General features: G+C 39.7%; 1 protein-coding gene and 1 pseudogene across 2 annotated transcripts in view; both read right to left on the bottom strand.

Annotated features, from left to right (window-relative positions):
- Positions 1 to 19,529, bottom strand: part of LOC309664384 (low-density lipoprotein receptor-related protein 12-like) — a 128,502-nt pseudogene that overhangs the window by 9,322 nt on the left and 99,651 nt on the right. Inside the window, exon 3 of the transcript XR_014268443.1 lies at positions 1,163 to 1,365. The product of XR_014268443.1 is annotated as a low-density lipoprotein receptor-related protein 12-like (transcript). The remainder of the gene's footprint in view (positions 1 to 1,162; positions 1,366 to 19,529) is intronic.
- The window catches only part of LOC309664479 (V-type proton ATPase subunit B, brain isoform-like), a 105,745-nt gene continuing 101,638 nt past the window's right edge, over positions 15,423 to 19,529 (bottom strand). Inside the window, exon 4 of the mRNA XM_082469995.1 lies at positions 15,423 to 17,706. Within this exon, the coding sequence (XP_082326121.1) occupies positions 17,567 to 17,706 (140 nt within the window). The 3' untranslated portion in view covers positions 15,423 to 17,566. The remainder of the gene's footprint in view (positions 17,707 to 19,529) is intronic.

A 19,529-nucleotide genomic window follows, 5' to 3' on the forward strand; every position in this document is an offset into this window, starting at 1 on the left:
AATACTCTATTGTATAAACATTTTGCAATGAAGAAAAACTCCTCTATAATAATCACCTTTTCAAATCCAGTTTTAATATTCTTTTTGAGTTGTTTATATATATATTATATATATATATATATACACATACACACAATATTTTGCTTTGTGTATCATAGCATATTTTGCAAGCCCATTATTTAGACTCAAATTTTTGCTAAGATTATCATAAGTTAACTTTATTCTATTTCTAACATTTCATGTAACCACAACATGGTACTTCCATTTTATAATTTCTATTGTTTTAATACAACTGCAAAATATTTTATGAATCTGAGCTAAAGGTATAAATTTACTCAACAAAACAGTAGGGGGAAGAAGAGAGAAAAGAATTGAAATGTTTATAGAATTCTGATTATCTTAGTGGACTACCTTAAATATATAACAATAATGAGGTAGGGAAAGAAAACCAAACATTAGATTCCTACAGTCCACACTGATGATGTCGGCCAATGCTTACCTCTCCATTAACAACTTTTATTTACTGGCAAATAGGTGACAGAAAATGTGCTTCAGCACCTAAGTAAATATTACAAAGACTGTGCTTTTAATAAAAAAGAGAAAAAGCAGCATATGTTGCTAAAGGAGACCATGTAATTTCAGAAAATGTAAAATGATTTTCAGCAAAAATTTACATAACTCTAATGCTCTGAGTTCTTCATATTTGTATGATCTGCTCACTCTTTTCGGATAAAGTTTAAGAATTAGCATAAGAAGACTTCTGATACTACAAACTACGAAAGTGAAATTGATTGTCTTTTCTTTGAAGGTGTAAAGACAAGGGTAATGCACACACAAAAATACATTCTGAAGTAACTTGCAGGATACTGGTAAACACTTGAGGGGAAAAAGTTCCTTTTAAAATAAACGTATTCAAAATATTTAAAAAGAAAACTGACCTTAGTTTGTAAAATTAATCATTTTATTAGGATTATACAAAATGCCTTTTGGAGACTCGGATCTACGGCACCTGAACCTTTAGCCTCTAATTCCTCAATCTCAGCTGCCTTGAGGATTGAGTCACAATTAAATGGACATTGTTTAGAAGGCGAGTCCCAAAGTGACTGAGCAGTAAATACTATAGAATTCTGTTCCATATCTTTCTTCTTATTTAAAAACACACCTGAAAAGTATGCCAGTCTGAAACCCTTCCTAGAGATACTGTCATCGGAATGGAACCTGATCCAGACGTGGTCTTGTGAAGAAATATATGGTGGTGGGATTGTAGAACCACAGGCTCTGTAGCTTTCAATATTCTTGTATGTTTCTATCGTCAACCAGTCCAAACTGCATCTTCTGGACCCTTGAATATCAAAATCCTGAAAACTACAAATAAAAAGTCAGAAAAGGCTACTGAAAAGGAAATTTTGGAAAAAAATTTCATTAATAATACAAAGTAACTGAGGACTTTATTATAAGCCTCCATATATTCACTGATTATCCTGGCTCTTCTAGGCCCACGACTATATCATCAGCAAATAATAATACTGCTTCTGTGTTCCTAACATTTACATCTCTTTCCCAGATTCCAGAACAATACCTCTTCATAAGTAACACGAAATTCCAAAAAAACGCTAAAAAACAGGAGACAGTTGGCACGATGTTTCTTTTTCTTCTCCCTGTGTGTGTTTAGGAAGGACCACTTCTAATTCTTAGCACCCTAAATTGTTCTCTGTTTGAACCACTCCATAATTCGATGAACTGAAAGACATAGAGGAAGTCTGCCTTCTCTAGATTAGACTGGTTCATCTGCTTGCTTAATGAGTTTACAGCTTACATTTTCAGGAGAGCAAATAGCAAACCTGAGCCAAGTAAAAAAGTTAAAAATGAACAAACAAAAAACTTCTTCAGTGAAAAGTCCCTGAGTTTGGGAATACTTTTCTACATAAATGATTTATAACCAAACGTTATCTTGTGGTTCATAAAATATGGGCATGAATAAAGGGCAGAAAAGTCAAATAAGAAGCACATACAAAATTACCCAGTGCTATGAAAAAAGAAAAAACAAAATAGCATTTTCTACTAACATGTCTCACCGAAAAGTGAGATTCCTGCCTTAAGCCAAGTGATGATAAAGTTAATTATCCAAGGATTATTGTACCAGGATATTTCCTCTTTAAATATTCTGGGGGCTTCCCTGGTGGCGCAGTGGTTGAGAATCTGCCTGCCAATGCAGGGGACACGGGTTCGAGCCCTGGTCTGGGAGGATCCCACATGCCGCGGAGCAACTAGGCCCGTGAGCCACAATTACTGAGCCTGCGCGTCTGGAGCCTGTGCTCCGCAACAAGAGAGGCCACGATAGTGAGAGGCCCGTGCACCGCGATGAAGAGTGGCCCCCGCTTGCCACAACTAGAGAAAGCCCTCGCGCAGAAATGAAGACCCAACACAGTCATAAATAAATAAATAAACAAATACTCTAAATATTCTGAGTAACTATAACAAAGGCTGACAATTTGACTGCTTCCAGTTTTTCATTATTACGAACAATGCTGGAATCCTTATACATGTTCTCTCCACACACACATAAGCAAGTATTTCTCTAGGACAAATTTTTCTAGAAGTAGAATTGCTAGGTCAAAAGACACAATTCCACTTTAAATTTGATAGCAACACTGAGAAAAATGTTTATACCAACTCACAATTCCACCAAGTGCGTATGAAAAAGCACCTTATACCCCACAACTCTGGCAAAATGCAACATTTTATTTCTAAAGATTTGTTGCCAGTTAGGTGGATAAAAGGGATTTATCATTGTTCTAGTTTGCATTTCCTTATTTACTGAAATTGAAACACTTTTTCCTATGTTTATTAGCTATTTCTATTTCTTTTTCTGTGAATCACCTTGTTATATCCTTCGTACCTTACAATTTGTTCTTATTTAAGAGCTCTTTATATAGTATAAACGTGTATCTATTTGGGGCATGTATGTTATGCAAGATATATGTAGATGCACTCAAACCCTCATTCTCTCCAATAGTTGGTGCTGTCAGTCTTTCTTAATGGTATCTTTTACTGAGAAGTTTTTTTTTTTTTTTTAAGTATAGTTGACTTACAATATTATATTAGTTTCAGGTGTACAACACACTGATTCGATGTTTTTACAGCTTATACACCATATACAGTTATTATTGCATATTGGCTATATTCCCCTGTGCTGCACATTACATCCTTGTAACTTATTTATTTTATACATAGTAGTCTGTACCTCTTAATACCCCTCACCTATCTTGTCCCTCTCCTTGATCTCTGTATCTGTGAGTCTGTTTCTGTTTTGTTATATTCGTTAATGTGTTTTATTTTTCAGATTCCATATAAACTGAAAACATACAGTATTTGTCTTTCTCTGTCTGACTTATTTCACTAAGCGTAACACCCTGTAGGGCCATCCATGTTGTTGCAAATGGCAAAGTTTCACTCTTTTTTTATAGCTGAGAAATATTCCATTATATCACATCTTCTTTATCCACTTATCTGTTGATGGATACTTAGGTTGCTTCCATGTCTTGGCTACTATAAGTAATGCTGCTATGAACACTGGGATGCATATATCTTTTCAAATTTTTTTTTTCATTTTCTTTGGATATGAAGAGTAGAACTGCTGGATCGTCTGGTAATTCTATTTTTAATTTTTTGAGGAACCTGCGTACTGCTTTCCATAGTGGCTGTGCTGAATGGGAGAAGATATTTACAAATGATATGTCCAATAAGGGGTTAATAATCCAAAATATACAAAGAACTCATACAACTCAATATCAAAAAAAAACAAACATCCCAATTAAAATATGCACAGAGGATCTGAACACACATTTTTCCAAAGAAGACACACAGATGCCAATAGGCACATGAAAAGATGCTCAACATTGCTAATCATCAGGGAAATACAACTCAAAACCACAATGAGATATCACCTCACATCTGTCAGAATGGTTACTATCAAAGCCATGTTGGCAAGGATGTGGAGAAAAGGGAACCTTTGTGCACTGTTGGTGGAGACGTAAACTGGTGTAGCCACTATGGAAAACAGTACGGAGATTCCTCAAAAAATTAAAAATAGAACTACCATATGATCCAGCAATTCCACTCCTAGGTATTTACTGGAAGAAAAAAACACTAATTAGAAAACATATATGCACCCCAATTTTCATTGCAGCATTGTTTACAACAGACAAAATATGGAAGTAATCAAAGTGTCCTTTAATATACTTTTTTTTCACACACACACACTGTATTTTATTTTTACAAGAGATAAATAGACTGACACCAAGCATTGTACATGGATGACCACAACAAAAGCAACAATGATTGCAATTACCAAACATGAAACACACTCATACTATGTCATAATATTGACATTCAGTCCAGTAATCCTCCACTGTAACAGCTCCTTTACTTTGCAGTGAAAATTGATTTGTATATTCTTTGCCTCTGAGTCCTTGTGGGATTTTTTTTTTTTTAATTCAGACAGAAAGTCACAAAAATTATACTCATCCTCATCAGTTCACTCAGTCCCATGTAATTAATTTTTTTTTCATCTTGATCTTTTGTTAGCACTTTTATGAGTTCATCAGTTTTTCATTAGAGTTCTGAAAATGCTTATTCATTCAGTTCAGCAGTACAGTCAGTTACCAGAAACCTGTACCTGTCAGAGTCTTTTCCATGAATTTCTTGAAGATGAAACCCTTTTATAGGAACATATTTGCAAAATCATCTGAGTACACCCAGAACTGTCTGTACATGACAAAAGACTTAAAAATGACCACAGTTAAAGATTTGATGAGAGTTCATAATAATGCAGTTGACAAGAAAATTAGTTATTTCTGAGATATACATTTTAAAGTAATAACTAGGATTATTACTTATAACATTATACCAGAACATATAAGATTTTTAGAAATTTCATGTAATGTCTGAAACATTTATAGTAACATATTTCCATACATATTTCCATACAAATACAAATATAAGATTTTTAGAAATTTCATGTAATGTCTGAAACATTTATATTAACATATTTCCATACATATTTCCATACAAATACAAATATAAGATTTTTAGAAATTTCATGTAATGTCTGAAACATTTATATTAACATATTTCTATACAAATTACCCAATGAAAGTTTAGTATTAGTTGTTTTGTTTGTTTTTTTATACTGCAGGTTCTTATTAGGCATCAATTTTATACACATCAGTGGATACATGTCAATCCCAATCGCCCAATTCAGCACACCACCATCCCCACCTCACCGCAGTTTACCCCCCTTGGTGTCCATATGTCCATTCTCTACATCTGTGTCTCAACTTCTGCCCTGCAAACTGGCTCATCTGTACCATTTTTCTAGGTTCCACATACATGCATTAATATACGATATTTGTTTTTCTCTTTCTGACTTACTTCACTCTGTATGACAGTCTCTAGATCCATCCACGTCTCAACAAATGACCCAATTTCGTTCCTTTTTATGGCTGAGTAATATTCCATTGTATATATGTACCACAACTTCTTTATCCGTTCATCTGTCCATGGGCATTTAGGTTGCTTCCATGACCTGGCTATTGTAAATAGTGCTGCAATGAACATTCGGGTGCATGTGTCTTTTTGAATTACGGTTTTCTCTGGGTATATGCCCAGTAGTGGGATTGCTGGGTCATATGGTAATTCTATTTTTAGTTTTTTAAGAAACCTCCATATTGTTCTCCATAGTGGCTGTATCAATTTACATTCCCACCAACAGTGCAAGAGGGTTCCCTTTTCTCCACACCCTCTCCAGCATTTGTTGTTTGTAGATTTTCTGATGATGCCCATTCTAACAGGAGTGAGGTGATACCTCATTGTAGTTTTGATTTGCATTTCTCTAATAATTAGTGATGTTGAGCATCTTTTCATGTGCTTCGTGGCCGTCTGTATGTCTTCTTTGGAGAAATGTCTATTTAGGTCTTCTGCTCATTTTTGGATTGGGGTGTTTGTTTCTTTGATATTGAGCTGAATGAGCTGTTTATATATTTTGGAGATTAATCCTTTGTCCGTTGATTCGTTTGCAAATATTTTCTCCCATTCTGAGGGTTGTCTTTTCGTCTTGTTTATGGTTTCCTTTGCTGTGCAAAAGCTTTGAAGTTTCATTAGGTCCCACTTGTTTATTTTTGTTTTTATTTCCAGTACTCTAGGAGGTGGATCAAAAAAGATCTTGCTGTGATTTATGTCAAAGAGTGTTCTTCCTATGTTTTCCTCTAAGAGTTTTATAGTGTCCGGTCTTATATTTAGGTCTCTAATCCATTTTGAGTTTATTTTTGTGTATGGTGTTAGGGAGTATTCTAATTTCATTCTTTTACATGTAGCTGTCCAGTTTTCCCACCACCACTTATTGAAGAGACTGTCTCTTCTCCATTATATTTTTGCCTGCTTTGTCATAGATTAGTTGACCATAGGTGCGTGGGTTAATCTCTGGGCTTTCTATCTTGTTCCATTGATCTATGTTTCTGTTTTTGTGCCACTACCATATTGTCTTGATTACTGTAGCTTTGTAGTAGAGTCTGAAGTCAGGGAGTCTGATTCCTCCAGCTCCATTTTTTTGCCTCAAGACTGCTTTGGCTATTCGGGGTCTTTTGTGTCTCCATACAAATTTTAAGATGATTTGTTCTAGCTCCGTAAAAAATGCCATTGGTAATTTGATAGGGATTGCATTGAATCTGTAGATTGCTTTGGGTAGTATACTCATTTTCACAATGTTGATTCTTCCAATCCAAGAACATGGTATATCTCTCCATCTGTTGGTATCATCTTTAATTTCTTTCATCAGTGTCTTATAGTTTTCTGCATACAGGTCTTTTGTCTCCCTAGGTAGGTTTATTCCTAGGTATTTTATTCTTTTTGTTGCAGTGGTAAATGGGAGTGTTTCCATATTTTCTCTTTCAGATTTTTCATCATTAGTGTATAGGAATGCAAGAGATTTCTGTGCATTCATTTTGTATCCTGCAACTTTACCATATTCATTAATTAGCTCTAGCAGTTTTCTGGTGGCAGTTTTAGGATTCTCTATGTATAGTATCATGTCATCCGCAAACAGTGACAGTTTTACTTCTTCTTTTCCAATTTGTATTCCTTTTATTTCTTTTTCTTCTCTGATTGCCGTGGCTAGGACTTCCAGAACTATGTTGAATAATAGTGGTGAGAGTGGACATCCTTGTCTCGTTCCTGATCTTAGAGGAAATGCTTTCAGTTTTTCACCATTGACAATGATGTTTGCTCTGGGTTTGTCATATATGGCCTTTATTATGTTGAGGTAGGTTCCCTCTATGCCCACTTTCTGGAGAGTTTTTATCAGAAATGGGTGTTGAATTTTGTCAAAAGCTTTTTCTGCATCTATTGAGATGATCATATGGTTTTTATTCTTCAATTTATTAATATGGTGTATCACATTGATTGATTTGCGTATATTGAAGAATCCTTGCATCCCTGGGATAAATCCCACTTGATCGTGGTGTATGATCCTTTTAATGTGTTGTTGGATTCTGTTTGCTAGTATTTTGTTGAGGATTTTTGCATCTATATTCATCAGTGATATTGGTCTGTAATTTTCTTTTTTTGTAGTGTCTTTGTCTGGTTTTGGTATCAGGGTGATGGTGGCCTCATAGAATGAGTTTGGGAGTGTTCCTTCCTCTGCGATTTTTTGGAAGAGTTTGAGAAGGATAGGTGTTAGCTCTTCTCTAAAGGTTTGATAGAATTCACCTGTGAAGCCATCTGGTCCTGGACTTTTGTTTGTTGCAAGATTTTTAATCACAGTTTCAATTTCATTACTTGTGATTGGTCTGTTCATATTTTCTGTTTCTTCCTGGTTCAGTCTTGGAAGGTTATACCTTTCTAAAAATGTGTCCATTTCTTCCAGGTTGTCCATTTTATTGGCATAAAGTTGCTTGTAGTAGTCTCTTAGGATGCTTTGTATTTCTGCGGTGTCTGTTGTAACTTCTCCTTTTTCATTTCTGATTTTATTGATTTGAGTCCTCTCCCTCTTTTTCTTGATGAGTCTGGCTAATGGCTTATCAATTTTGTTTATCTTCTCAAAGAACCAACTTTTAGTTTTATTGATCTTTGCTATTGTTTTCTTTGTTTCTATTTCATTTATTTCTGCTCTGATCTTTATGATTTCTTTCCTTCTGCTAACTTTGGGTTTTGTTTGTTCTTCTTTCTCTAGTTTCCTTAGGTGTAAGGTTAGATTGTTTACTTGAGATTTTTCTTGTTTCTTGAGATAGGCTTGTATAGCTATAAACTTCCCTCTTAGAACTGCTTTTGCTGCATCCCATAGGTTTTGGGTCGTTGTGTTTTCATTGTCATTTGTCTCTAGGTATTTTTTGATTTCCTCTCTGATTTCTTCAGTAATCTCTTGGTTATTTAGTAACGTATTGTTTAGCCTCCATGTGTTTGTCTCTTTTACGTTTTTTTCCCTGTAATTCATTTCTAATCTCATAGCGTTGTGATCCGAAAAGATGCTTGATATGATTTCAATTTTCTTAATTTACTGAGGCTTGATTTGTGACCCAAGATGCGATCTATCCTGGAGAATGTTCCGTGCGCACTTGAGAAGAACGTGTAATCTGCTGTTTTTGGATGGAATGTCCTATATATATCAATTAAATCTAACTGGTCTATTGTGTCATTTAAAGCTTCTGTTTCCTTATTCATTTTCATTTTGGATGATCTGTCCATTGGTGTAAGTGAGGTGTTAAAGTCCCCCACTATTATTGTGTTACTGTCGATTTCCTCTTTTATAGCTGTTAGCAGTTGCCTTATGTATTGAGGTGTTCCTATGTTGGGTGCATATATATTTATAATTTTTATATCTTCTTCTTGGATTGATCCCTTGATCATTATGTAGTGTCCTTCCTTGTCTCTTGTAACATTCTTTATTTTAAAGTCTATTTTATCTGATATGAGTATAGCTACTCCAGCTTTCTTTTGATTTCCATTTGCATGGAATATCTTTTTCCATCCCCTCACTTTCAGTCTGTATGTGTCCCTAGGTCTAAAGTGGGTCTCTTGTAAACAGCATATATATGGGTCTTGTTTTTGTATCCATTCAGCCAGTCTATGTCTTTTGGTTGGGGCATTTAATCCATTCACGTTTAAGGTAATTATCGATATGTATGTTCCTATGACCATTTTCTTAATTGTTTTGGGTTTGTTTTTGTAGGTCCTTTTCTTCTCTTGTGTTTCCCACTTAGAGAAGTTCCTTTAGCATTTGTTGTAGAGCTGGTTTGGTGGTGCTGAATTCTCGTAGCTTTTGCTTGTCTGTAAAGCTTTTGATTTCTCCATCAAATCTAAGTGAGACCCTTGCCGGGTAGAGTAATCTTGGTTGTAGGTTCTTCCCTTTCATCACTTTAAGTATATCATGCCACTCCCTTCTGGCTTGTAGAGTTTCTGCTGAGAAATCAGCTGTTAACCTTATGGGAGTTCCCTTGTAGGTTATTTGTCGTTTTTCCCTTGCTGCTTTCAATCATTTTTCTTTGTCTTTAATTTTTGCCACTTTGATTACTATGTGTCTCGGCGTGTTTCTCCTTGGGTTTATCCTGTAAGGGACTCTCTGCGCTTCCTGGACTTGGGTGGCTATTTCCTTTCCCATGTTAGGGAAGTTTTCGACTATAATCTCTGCAAATATTTTCTCTGGTCCTTTCTCTCTCTCTTCTCCTTCTGGGACCCCTATAATGCAAATGTTGTTGCGTTTAATGTTGTCCCAGAGGACTCTTAGGCTGTCTTCATTTCTTTTCATTCTTTTTTCTTTATTCTGTTCCGCAGCATTGAATTCCACCATTCTGTCTTCCAGGTCACTTATCCGTTCTTCTGCCTGTTATTCTGCTATTGATTCCTTCTAGTGTAGTTTTCATTTCAGTTATTGTATTGGTCATCTCTGTTTGTTTGTTCTTTAATTCTTCTAGGTCTTTGTTAATCATTTCTTGCATCTTCTCAATCTTTGCCTCCATTCTTATTCCGAGGTCCTGGATCATCTTCACTATCATTATTCGGAATTCTTTTTCTGGAAGGTTGCCTATCTCCACTTCATTTAGTTGTTTTTCTGGGGTTTTTTCTTGTTCCTTCATCTGGTACATAGCCCTCTGCCTTTTCATCTTGTCTATCTTTCTGTAACTGTGGTTTTTGGTCCACAGGCTGCAGGATTGTAGTTTTTCTTGCTTCTCCTGTCTGCCCTCTGGTGGTTGAGCCCCAGTTCCTCTCTCTTTAAACATAAAGTGATTGGACTTAAAGCAGTGCTTAACGTTTACTGGTACTATAATCCTTGTTCAAAATTGCTCTGTGGCATAAGCCACAATGCAGTGAATTGTTGACACCTCCAAATCCCAGGGAGGCCCCTGAGTGCTCTCTCAGGAGGAAATTGAGGTCAGGTGTATCTGATGGCCTGTGTGCTCTCTGTGCTCCTGGTGATATGTGGGGGCTTTCAGGTGAGTGCAGTGGGTAGACTCATGGACTCTTAGTCTTGGCTGGGGGAGACAGCACTGGCGGGTTTATGTTTCCACATTTGCCTCCTTTTGTGTTGCCTTTCTCCCAGTTGCATTTAGCCTGATGAGAGGGAAGGAGGAGATGTCGGTAGCTGGGCAGGTGGTTCTCCAGGAGCAAATGTCAGGGATGGTTGTGTGGGGAAGATCCCTAGGCCCCGTCCTGGCAATCTTGCTGTGCACTGAGCAGTCCAGATGAATCGGGTCCTTGACCAGAAGTCCATGAAACTTTTGGCAATCTGGGCAAAATTTGGGATCTGAGGATGGGCTCAGAAATTTCAGCAAGGATTTGGCGGTATCTTACCCTCGGGCTGTTTAAGAGCCCCTGGTTTTGAATGGCATGAAGCACCAGAGAGCCTTTGATCACATTCTATACAGCTGTCCTGTGTGTGGCCCTCCAGCAGCAAACCTTCTCTGCTGTGACCTCAGGGCAGGCCCCATCCCCCCCGCCCCGAGGCTCCTGCCCTGTGCAACATGAGGGTGTAACGCAGACTGCTTGTCAGTGCTTGGCTCCTGGCTTGCCTGACGCAAAGGATGGAGCATCTGTTCACCTTGTGCTGGTGCCCTTCCCAGAATCAATGGGCTCACAGCCCAGACACTTATGCTGAGTCTGGGGGCAGCTGTGCCCTGAGAAGCCATGTCTTGTCACTTGGCCCAGGGAGCACCTACTCAACGGAGCACACATCATACGGGCCTCCTGCTCTTGTGCCCTCTTGTTTTGTTCTGAGGCAGGTGGTTGTGATGGCCAATACTGTGGGGTCTTGTGATCTCAGAGCAGACACTGGAGGCTGACTGACCCCACAGAGGTGGACAAGGATGTGGGCTCAGGCGATGGGTCCTTTCTTGGGTTTCTGCCTCTCCTCCCTGACTCCTGACCCTTGCTCTCAAAAGCTCACCTTTCTATTGTAGTTGCCTCACCAGGGGGCAGTGACGGGCTTTGCCCTGCTGAACTATACCCTCGAGGTAGGTGGCCACAGCCTGGCTTGTCACACACTGGGGAAATCCTACACTGGGGAAGTCAGGATTGTGCCTTGCTGGGCTTGGAACCCAGGTAGAAAGGTAGATGGTGTGGGTCTGAGGGACTGATGCCCCAGCCCCAGGGCAGGTGACTTCTCCTGGGAGAGGTTGCCCATGGCCCCCTTTGGCCCCTCGACCCTGCAGAGGTGCTGATACACGCCCCCTGCAGGCCACACCCTCTGTGCATAGGATCTGCCCCAGTATCACATGAGAAGCCGAGGCCAGGAGCCTCGCTCTCTCTGAGAGCAGCTGGTCATCCCACACTGAGGGGCGTCTTCTCGGACACAGGGCACATAGCTGACCTGTAACTGACATATGGACTCTTCCCTGGGCTTTACCCCTGAATTTACCTCCATTCTTGTCTCCTGTCTCACGGCCCCTGCCTTTTCCCCCAGACACCGGAGATCTCCAGGCTTGGGTGGAGTATGGCATGTTGTCAAGCTCAGTGGTGTCCACCTCACCAGCCCACTGGAATCAAGCCCCAGGGAGCCTTTGAGAGAGCAAGACCAAGGACTTTAAGAAGACTACGGTTAATGTTAAGGAGCAGAGATTGTAAGATGAGGAATTTCACTAGTGTTTTTCAATCCGTAAGAAGAAGGAAATAGAAATTGCAGAATTGAAACTTGCACAGACATCAAGAAATAATAGTTTACAGGCCTCAAGAAATAATAGTTTAACAAATGCCCCATTCACAGAATCAAGGAAATGAGCACCATCCACAGGGTGTGCAAAGGAGGTGCCTAATCCCAGGAGCAGCATGGCCACGGCTCGGCTGAGAGCGAGGCATGTGCTGGGCAAGCTTTTGTATGTAATGTTCACCACAGGGAACCTTGCCAGTGATACCAGGGAAAGGCTATCATGGTGAAGGCCCACTCATCTCCACCACCCTCAACTTGAATCAAAGTATTGGCTGAAGAAACAGACTTGACAGAGACTTTGGCCACCTGGCCTGGGTTCTCCCTACAAAATGTCATGTTCCTCCAAGAACAGGGCAAGGAGTCACAGTTGTCCGAATCACAGACGGCATATCTTAACGGTACAGCTATTACAAATTTGCACCTTTGTTTGAAGGGAATTGTTAAGTGGTGGGTAGGGAGTGATGTGTTCCAGGGAGGATTTGGGCCCTCTGGCTTGCAGGTGACCCTCTTATCAGACAGGGCAATTCTGCCAATAACTCATCACTGCCTTCATTCCTCAGATGGTAGGGATACAAAGGGATTAAAAGGGGTGCGGGCAGAGGACAGCCCTCACTGACAGCACAGAGCCATCACCTACTGTCTCCTCAACTCCTCTGCCCATATAGCCACCGAGGGTGCCAGCTGCTTGCGTTCACAGCAGCTGTTGATAGCACACCATCATCCAAGGAGTTCTTGAGCACCAACTTTGCACTACTCAGCAGCATAATGGAGAAATCAAGGATGGTCCATGGAAATAGCTAAGGGTCTTGTTTTAGGGCAAACGAGCTTATTCTGCAATATGTGCTTCTTAGTTAATTGGGGTTCGAATGTCCTTTCTTGTATGAAATGATGTTGATAATGTTTGAAAAATAAAAGGTTGGCCACCCCATGAGAAACTATGCTTTTATCTGAGTGGGGTTGGGGAGCAAGAGGGAGTAATGAAAATTTTGGTTGTTGAAGTAGTGACAGGGCAGGGCTAACTTGTTCAAGACTGCCTCCCTGCAGGAGGAAGGCCGGCCTTCCTCAAGACTTCATGGACACTACCGATAGCCAGGGCTTACGGCTGTCATAGCTGGTGACTCAGCCATGGGCCTACTGAGCAATACAGCTGCAACCGCAGCTTGGCTCAGCCCTGACCAGCAGGAGAGAGGCTGGGCCTCCCTCAGCCTGACTGCTCGTTCCATGGAGAGGGACTGGACCTGGGTCCTGTGTGTCCCAGTGCTGGTCCTAGTTCCTGCCCACACGGGACCTGGGCTTCCCTGATTCTGCAATATAAACACCAGAGCCCAAAGTTTGGGTCCCTCTCCTGGACCTTGGATCCCTACTGGATCCCTGTGTGCTGGCCCAGAACAAAGTGTGCAGTGGGGACCCACAAACTCCCCACTATTCCTGTGACTGTGAACTGCCCCTGATAAACATGGCTCCAGCAGCCAGGGTTACATATTTTTAGGGAACTCTCTTATGGTTACAAGTGCAAAAGACTGAGAACTACTATGTAAAACTAATATTTGAAAACTTCACTCCAGTGATATTTGAAGAACCTCTATAAAATAACTAAACAAACATAATTGCATTTTATTCCACTGTGTCCAAAGTCTAAGCTTTAAATTGTATAAAAATGAGAACGAGAAGTAGAATGCCTCCAAACATTTGGAAATTAAGATGCACACTTCTAAATAATCCATGGTTAAAGAGGAATTTCAAGGAAAATTTTTAAGATAAATAGAACTGAGTGAAAATGAAAATACAACACATAAAATGTGGAAGGATCCAGAGAAAACATTCTTAAGAGGGAAACGAATGGCACTAAATGCTTATAATAGAAAAGAGGGAAGGTCTCAGATCAATAATCTAAGCTTTCACACACGGAAACGGGAAAACAATTGCACAATAAAATCAACACATGAAGAAGGAAGCAAATAACAATACACTCTGATCAACTGGAGTCTATTCTCGCAACACAAGCTTGGTTTACTATTCAAAAATCATCAGCGTAATTTGCCATATTAATAGATTGAAGAAGAAAATCTACATGGCCACATCAATTAATGAAGAAAAAGCATTTGATGAACTTCAACACACATTCATGTCAGAAACTCTCAGGAATAGAAGGGCTCTACTTCAACCCAGTAAAGAATATCTACAAAAAACCGACAGTGAACATCATACTTAATGGTGAGAGAATGAATGTTTTCCTCCTAAATTCAAAAGAAGGCCAGAATGTCCTCTTTCATCTCTCCTTTTCAACTTAGTACTGTAGGTACTAGCCAGTGCAGCACGGCAAGAAAAAGAAAGAAAGACACACAGATTAGAAAGGAAGAAATACTACTGTCCATACTCATGGATAGCATGACTGTCTGCATAGAAAATCCCAGGAAATCTCTAAGAAGCAATTAATAAGTGGCAATTACTTTAACAAAGTCTCAGGATACAAGATCAACACAAAAACATTAGTCATATTTCCAAATATTAACAATGAACAACTGGAAACCAAAACTAAAAACACAATGCCGGGGCTTCCCTGGTGGCGCAGTGGTTGAGAATCTGCCTGCCAATGCAGGGGACACGGGTTTGAGCCCTGGTCTGGGAAGATCCCACATGCCGTGGAGCGACTAGGCCCGTGAGCCACAACTACTGAGCCTGTGCGTCTGGAGCCTGTGCTCTGCAACAAGAGAGGCCGTGACAGTGAGAGGCCCGCACACCACGATGAAGAGTGGCCCCCACTCGCCACAACTAGAGAAAGCCCTCGCACAGAAACGAAGACCCAACACAGACAAAAGTAAAAAAAGAAAAATTTTAAAAAAACCAAAACAACACAATGCCACACAGAATGCTTCCAAAACATGAAATATTTGATTATAAATATTTTAATAGAGGATCTGTATGATACAACCATACAAGACCTAAATCAATGGAGAGACATATCGCATTCATGGATTGGAAGACTCAACATAATAAAAGGTCAACTTCCAACAGAATTTTTTTGTCAACATGGACAAGCTTATTCTAAAATGTATGAACAAAAGGTAAAGGCAAAGGAACCAGAATAAGTAAAACAATTTTGAGAAAGCAGAATATAGTTAGAGGATATTAAGACCTACTGTAAAGCTATAAGTAAGACAGTGTGGTATTGGTGGAAGGATAGATACATGGTTCAATGAATAGGATAGAGAATACAGAAATAGACACATGCCAATACAACAAACTGTTTTTTTTTTTTACATAAGTTAAAAAGCGATATAAAAAGCAAAATCTCTAGTCCTTATAATAACCCTAAAAGGAACACAAATCTGTTAAATGACTAAGCAAGACCATACAGTTAGTGGCAGCACCAGAATCAGAACACAGGTCTACCTACTCTTGCTATGACTGAGCCTCTTCCTCTACATCTCCTAAATGTCACTCTGAGTTGAAGAGGGGAAAGAAATGGGAGACCACCGTGATGCCACATCCCTGTGCTTTAACAAGTATGTTTCCTTTATATACTGGACCATCTATTTCAGATTTTATTTGAAGCAAGTTTTGGCTTGCTTCAGTATGTATTTCATTTTCTATTTATTACCCTCTTTCATTCATGGCAGACAGGCTCTAGAGGTCCTGAGAATGTCTGAAACAAAGAATGCTATAAAACACCTTAGTAACTCTCGAAAATGCTAAGTGGACCCTGAATCAAAACTTCAAGTTTCAGAGAACTTACAGCCACTAACGATCTGCAAAACAAACAAATAAACAAACAAACAACCCCACACCCTAGCAACTCTCAACCTTGGATCAAACTACAATATGTTGGAAGAGGTATTACTGAAAAGAGCTTGAAAGGGCAGCCTAAAAGGCAGAGGGTACAGAACATGGGCCATGTCCCTGTAAAGGGGACATGGTTCATAATATTGTGAATCAAGGGGCTGGTTCACAATACTGGTTATGATGTTCAAAACTGTCAATCAAAGAGAGGTGCATTATTATATATCTGCTTGTTGCTATTGCTTTTCTGATTAGAAGATACAGAGTCACTTTAGGTAACTTCCATTTAATTTAATATTTATTTTCATTTTATACCCAGGTCACATTTTCTACATTAAAATATAATCATGCTGACTCCCCCCACCCCCTATACCCTCAGAGAAATAAAGTGAAGAACTTTACACAACTTGAAAGAAAGATGGAATGCACAGAGAAGTTGCTACTGCACCCAAGTAACAAAGAACACAGAGAGACCAAACAGTAGACATGTCAGAAGTGCACAGAAGACAGCTCAGGGCGCGCAGCAGGAAGGAGGAGGAATTAAAAGACTAAAGCTTTTAAATGCTATCACTTGTGCCACAAGATTACCCTGAAAAGGCAGATAGGTCAGAAAGCAGGACCAAATAGGGGATTTTCCAAAGGCTGCTATCTAACAGAGTTTAAAATATCCATAGATTATATATATATATAAAAGTTTCCATACACAGAAGAGCTTTCTCTTCCCCACCTTGCCTTTAGCATCTGGTCAACACTTTAGAAACTTAAAACCACTGTTAGCATGTCCGAATGTAGAACCGATATAGGTTTTTTCTTTCTTAAAAAATTGTATCCCAACTCTTTCCAACCAAGAATTCTATTAATTATTTTCATTATGATTCCTCTGCATGGAAACCCAGTAAGGGATCATCAAGACAGGGCATCTCACTACTATCAGATCAATGCCAGTTGGGCAAAAGCTGCATGATTCTGTGTTACTCAGAGGGAGGGAGAACAGTAAGACACAGGAGTTGAAACTTATCCGCACCAAAGAGGAAAAGGAAACTCCTTTTCTAACCTATTCATTAAATAGGAAACAGCAGGTGGACAGGAAAAGCCATCTGCTTAGAGCAGACCCAGAGGCACACCAAAGTCTAAAAACAAGAGCTCAGGAAAGCGTCTCGGCTCGGAGAGGAAGCGTCTTTCAGACCCTATCTTGTCCCTAGTTTGGAGATCAAAGCATTGTAACTTCAGATAGTGATACTCTGGAGGGGGTGGACAGGGAAGGTCTGAGAGACCCACATAATGAGGACACTAGGCAGCTAACTACACCACTACGTACAAATACACACATCAGTAAGAAAACCTCACCTCCAACCCTCAGCTACTTTAAACAAAGCACTGCAGTTCCAGGTTTTCGGAACAGGGGATATTTTAAAGTCTGTTAGCAGTTTAAAACATTGCAACACTGGCACAATATGTTACCTATTCTTTGTTTTTAATTACAGGGTAACACAGTAAACTCCAACACAAAGGTGGGGATGGGGGAGTGCAAAAGGAATAAAGAAAACAGAACCAGTATTTCACAAGAGCATCGAGCCAGCGATGAAGTAGCCCCTAATGCTTTGCAGAGTCTCGAGGGTAGAATTCGCTCAAGGTGCTCTGAGGGATTCTCTTCAGCATTTCTTTGGGGAAGATTCGGAGCAGTTGCCAGCCAATGTCCAAAGTCTCATAGACAGTGCGGTTTTCGTAAGGACCTTACAAAAAATTGAGATTAGATGAATAAAGGCCAAGTACTTCCAACTTATCAGCGTTATTCAAAATTTATTGTTATGGGTCTAGCACTGTGAGCATGAAGTATAAAAAAGAAACACAAAGCAGTCAGGTCTCCCAGGACTGGATGTGACCAAATGTGGAAATGAGGGTCTAGACAGTAAGTACCCCTGGGAATCAGAGAAAAGGGAGAAAGCCCGCAGGCGAGACGTTGGGCGCGTGCGTGCGTGCGTGTGTGTGTTTAACAACGGGTGGGATCTAAAAACACTCCACGGAATAATGGTAACTAGACCCAGAGTTTTGTCCAGAGAGTAGTGAGAAAAGCAGTTTCCCAGCAACACAGGCTGACCTAAAGGAGGCTAGTACAGATACTTAGAAGGCCTTAAATGCCAATGAAGCACCTGAATAGGTCCACGTGAAAGTTTTCAAACTTGCTATTGCTATTATTATTTTTAATAGCAGCATCATTCTTATCCTGCAAATAAATCTCATTTTTTAACTAAGGAGTTAGAGTGGCTAGAGTTCTGCATTCTTTTCTCTACCAGAATAATTTTTATTTTTTTAAGATATTAAGGTAATGCATAAATTTTTTTTTTTTTTTAGAAAACCCAACAACCATATGTTCTGGGGATTTTAATGTTACTTAAAAAATGTATCACACAAATAGAAAAGTGCACAAATCCTAAGTGTGCAGCTGATGCATTATTCCAAAATAAACACATTGTTTGTAAGTATCACTGAGGTCAAAAATAGAGTTTACCAGCATTAGCAGGGGTGGCAGGGAAGAGACCAAACAAAACAGCTTGAAAGTCCTACACATGCTATGTAATAAAAACCATTATAGACTTTTTAACAGAAGGATAATCAATAAAATTAATACTAAATTTACCCCGGCAATGGCACATAGAGAGTCAGGGAGACTGGTGAAGATGCTGGCACTAACGGCCAAGGATGATGGGACAAAGGTCTGGACTAGGTCTTGGGACACAAAGAGTGGTCAGAGGTCAGCAGCTTCAACATCGCCCAGGAACTTGTCAAAATACAGGCTCTCTGGCCCCACCCACACCTACCGAATCACAATCTGCACTTCAACAAGATCCCTGGTAGATTCAAAAGCATATTCAACTTTGAGAAACACTGGCCTAAGTTTTTTTAATAGGAATGAAAAGAGAACAGGATAAGATGTTTCAAAGGAGAACAATGCAAATTAGCAAATATTTGATGACTGGAGAATAAATGAAGAGGGTTAAGAATGCCCAATTCCTGAGCTTGGGCTAACTAGGGTAATGGTCATGCCAGAGGTAGACAGAAATTGAAAAGGGAATTGCTAGGCAGGTGGTCAGTTGGGAAAAGACTTTGGTTCTCACCACGCTGAGCCAGAGAGGATGGTGGCATAAACACAGGCTTCCTAGCTGGAGATGTGGGATTAGAGCTTCAGAAAGAGGGTCAAGGCTCATACATAGCAAGTTAGTCATCAGCATAGGGGAAAAAAGCACAGAAAGAACAGGTAATTAAGCCTTTGGGAACATTAACAATTAAGAAGCAGGAAGATAAGAAATCAGGAGGATGAAAACAGAGGGACTGGGAAAGTCCAAAACCCCCAAAGCCAGAGGAGAGCATTGCAGAGAGGTTAAGAGCGAGGAGAAGTGGCAATGGAGGTAGGAGAGCAGAAGGCCGGTTGTAAGGAAGATAAAAAAATAAGACAGGAGCTAAATAAACGGATAAAGAAATTGAAGGTAGAGGGGAAGGAACCAGAGGGCTAAGAACGAAGACATGGCAGGCGGCTGGAAGAACCTCTTCTCTAATC

Source organism: Balaenoptera physalus (genome assembly GCF_965194825.1).
Source record: "Balaenoptera physalus genome assembly, chromosome: 7".
Lineage (NCBI taxonomy): Eukaryota > Metazoa > Chordata > Mammalia > Artiodactyla > Balaenopteridae > Balaenoptera > Balaenoptera physalus.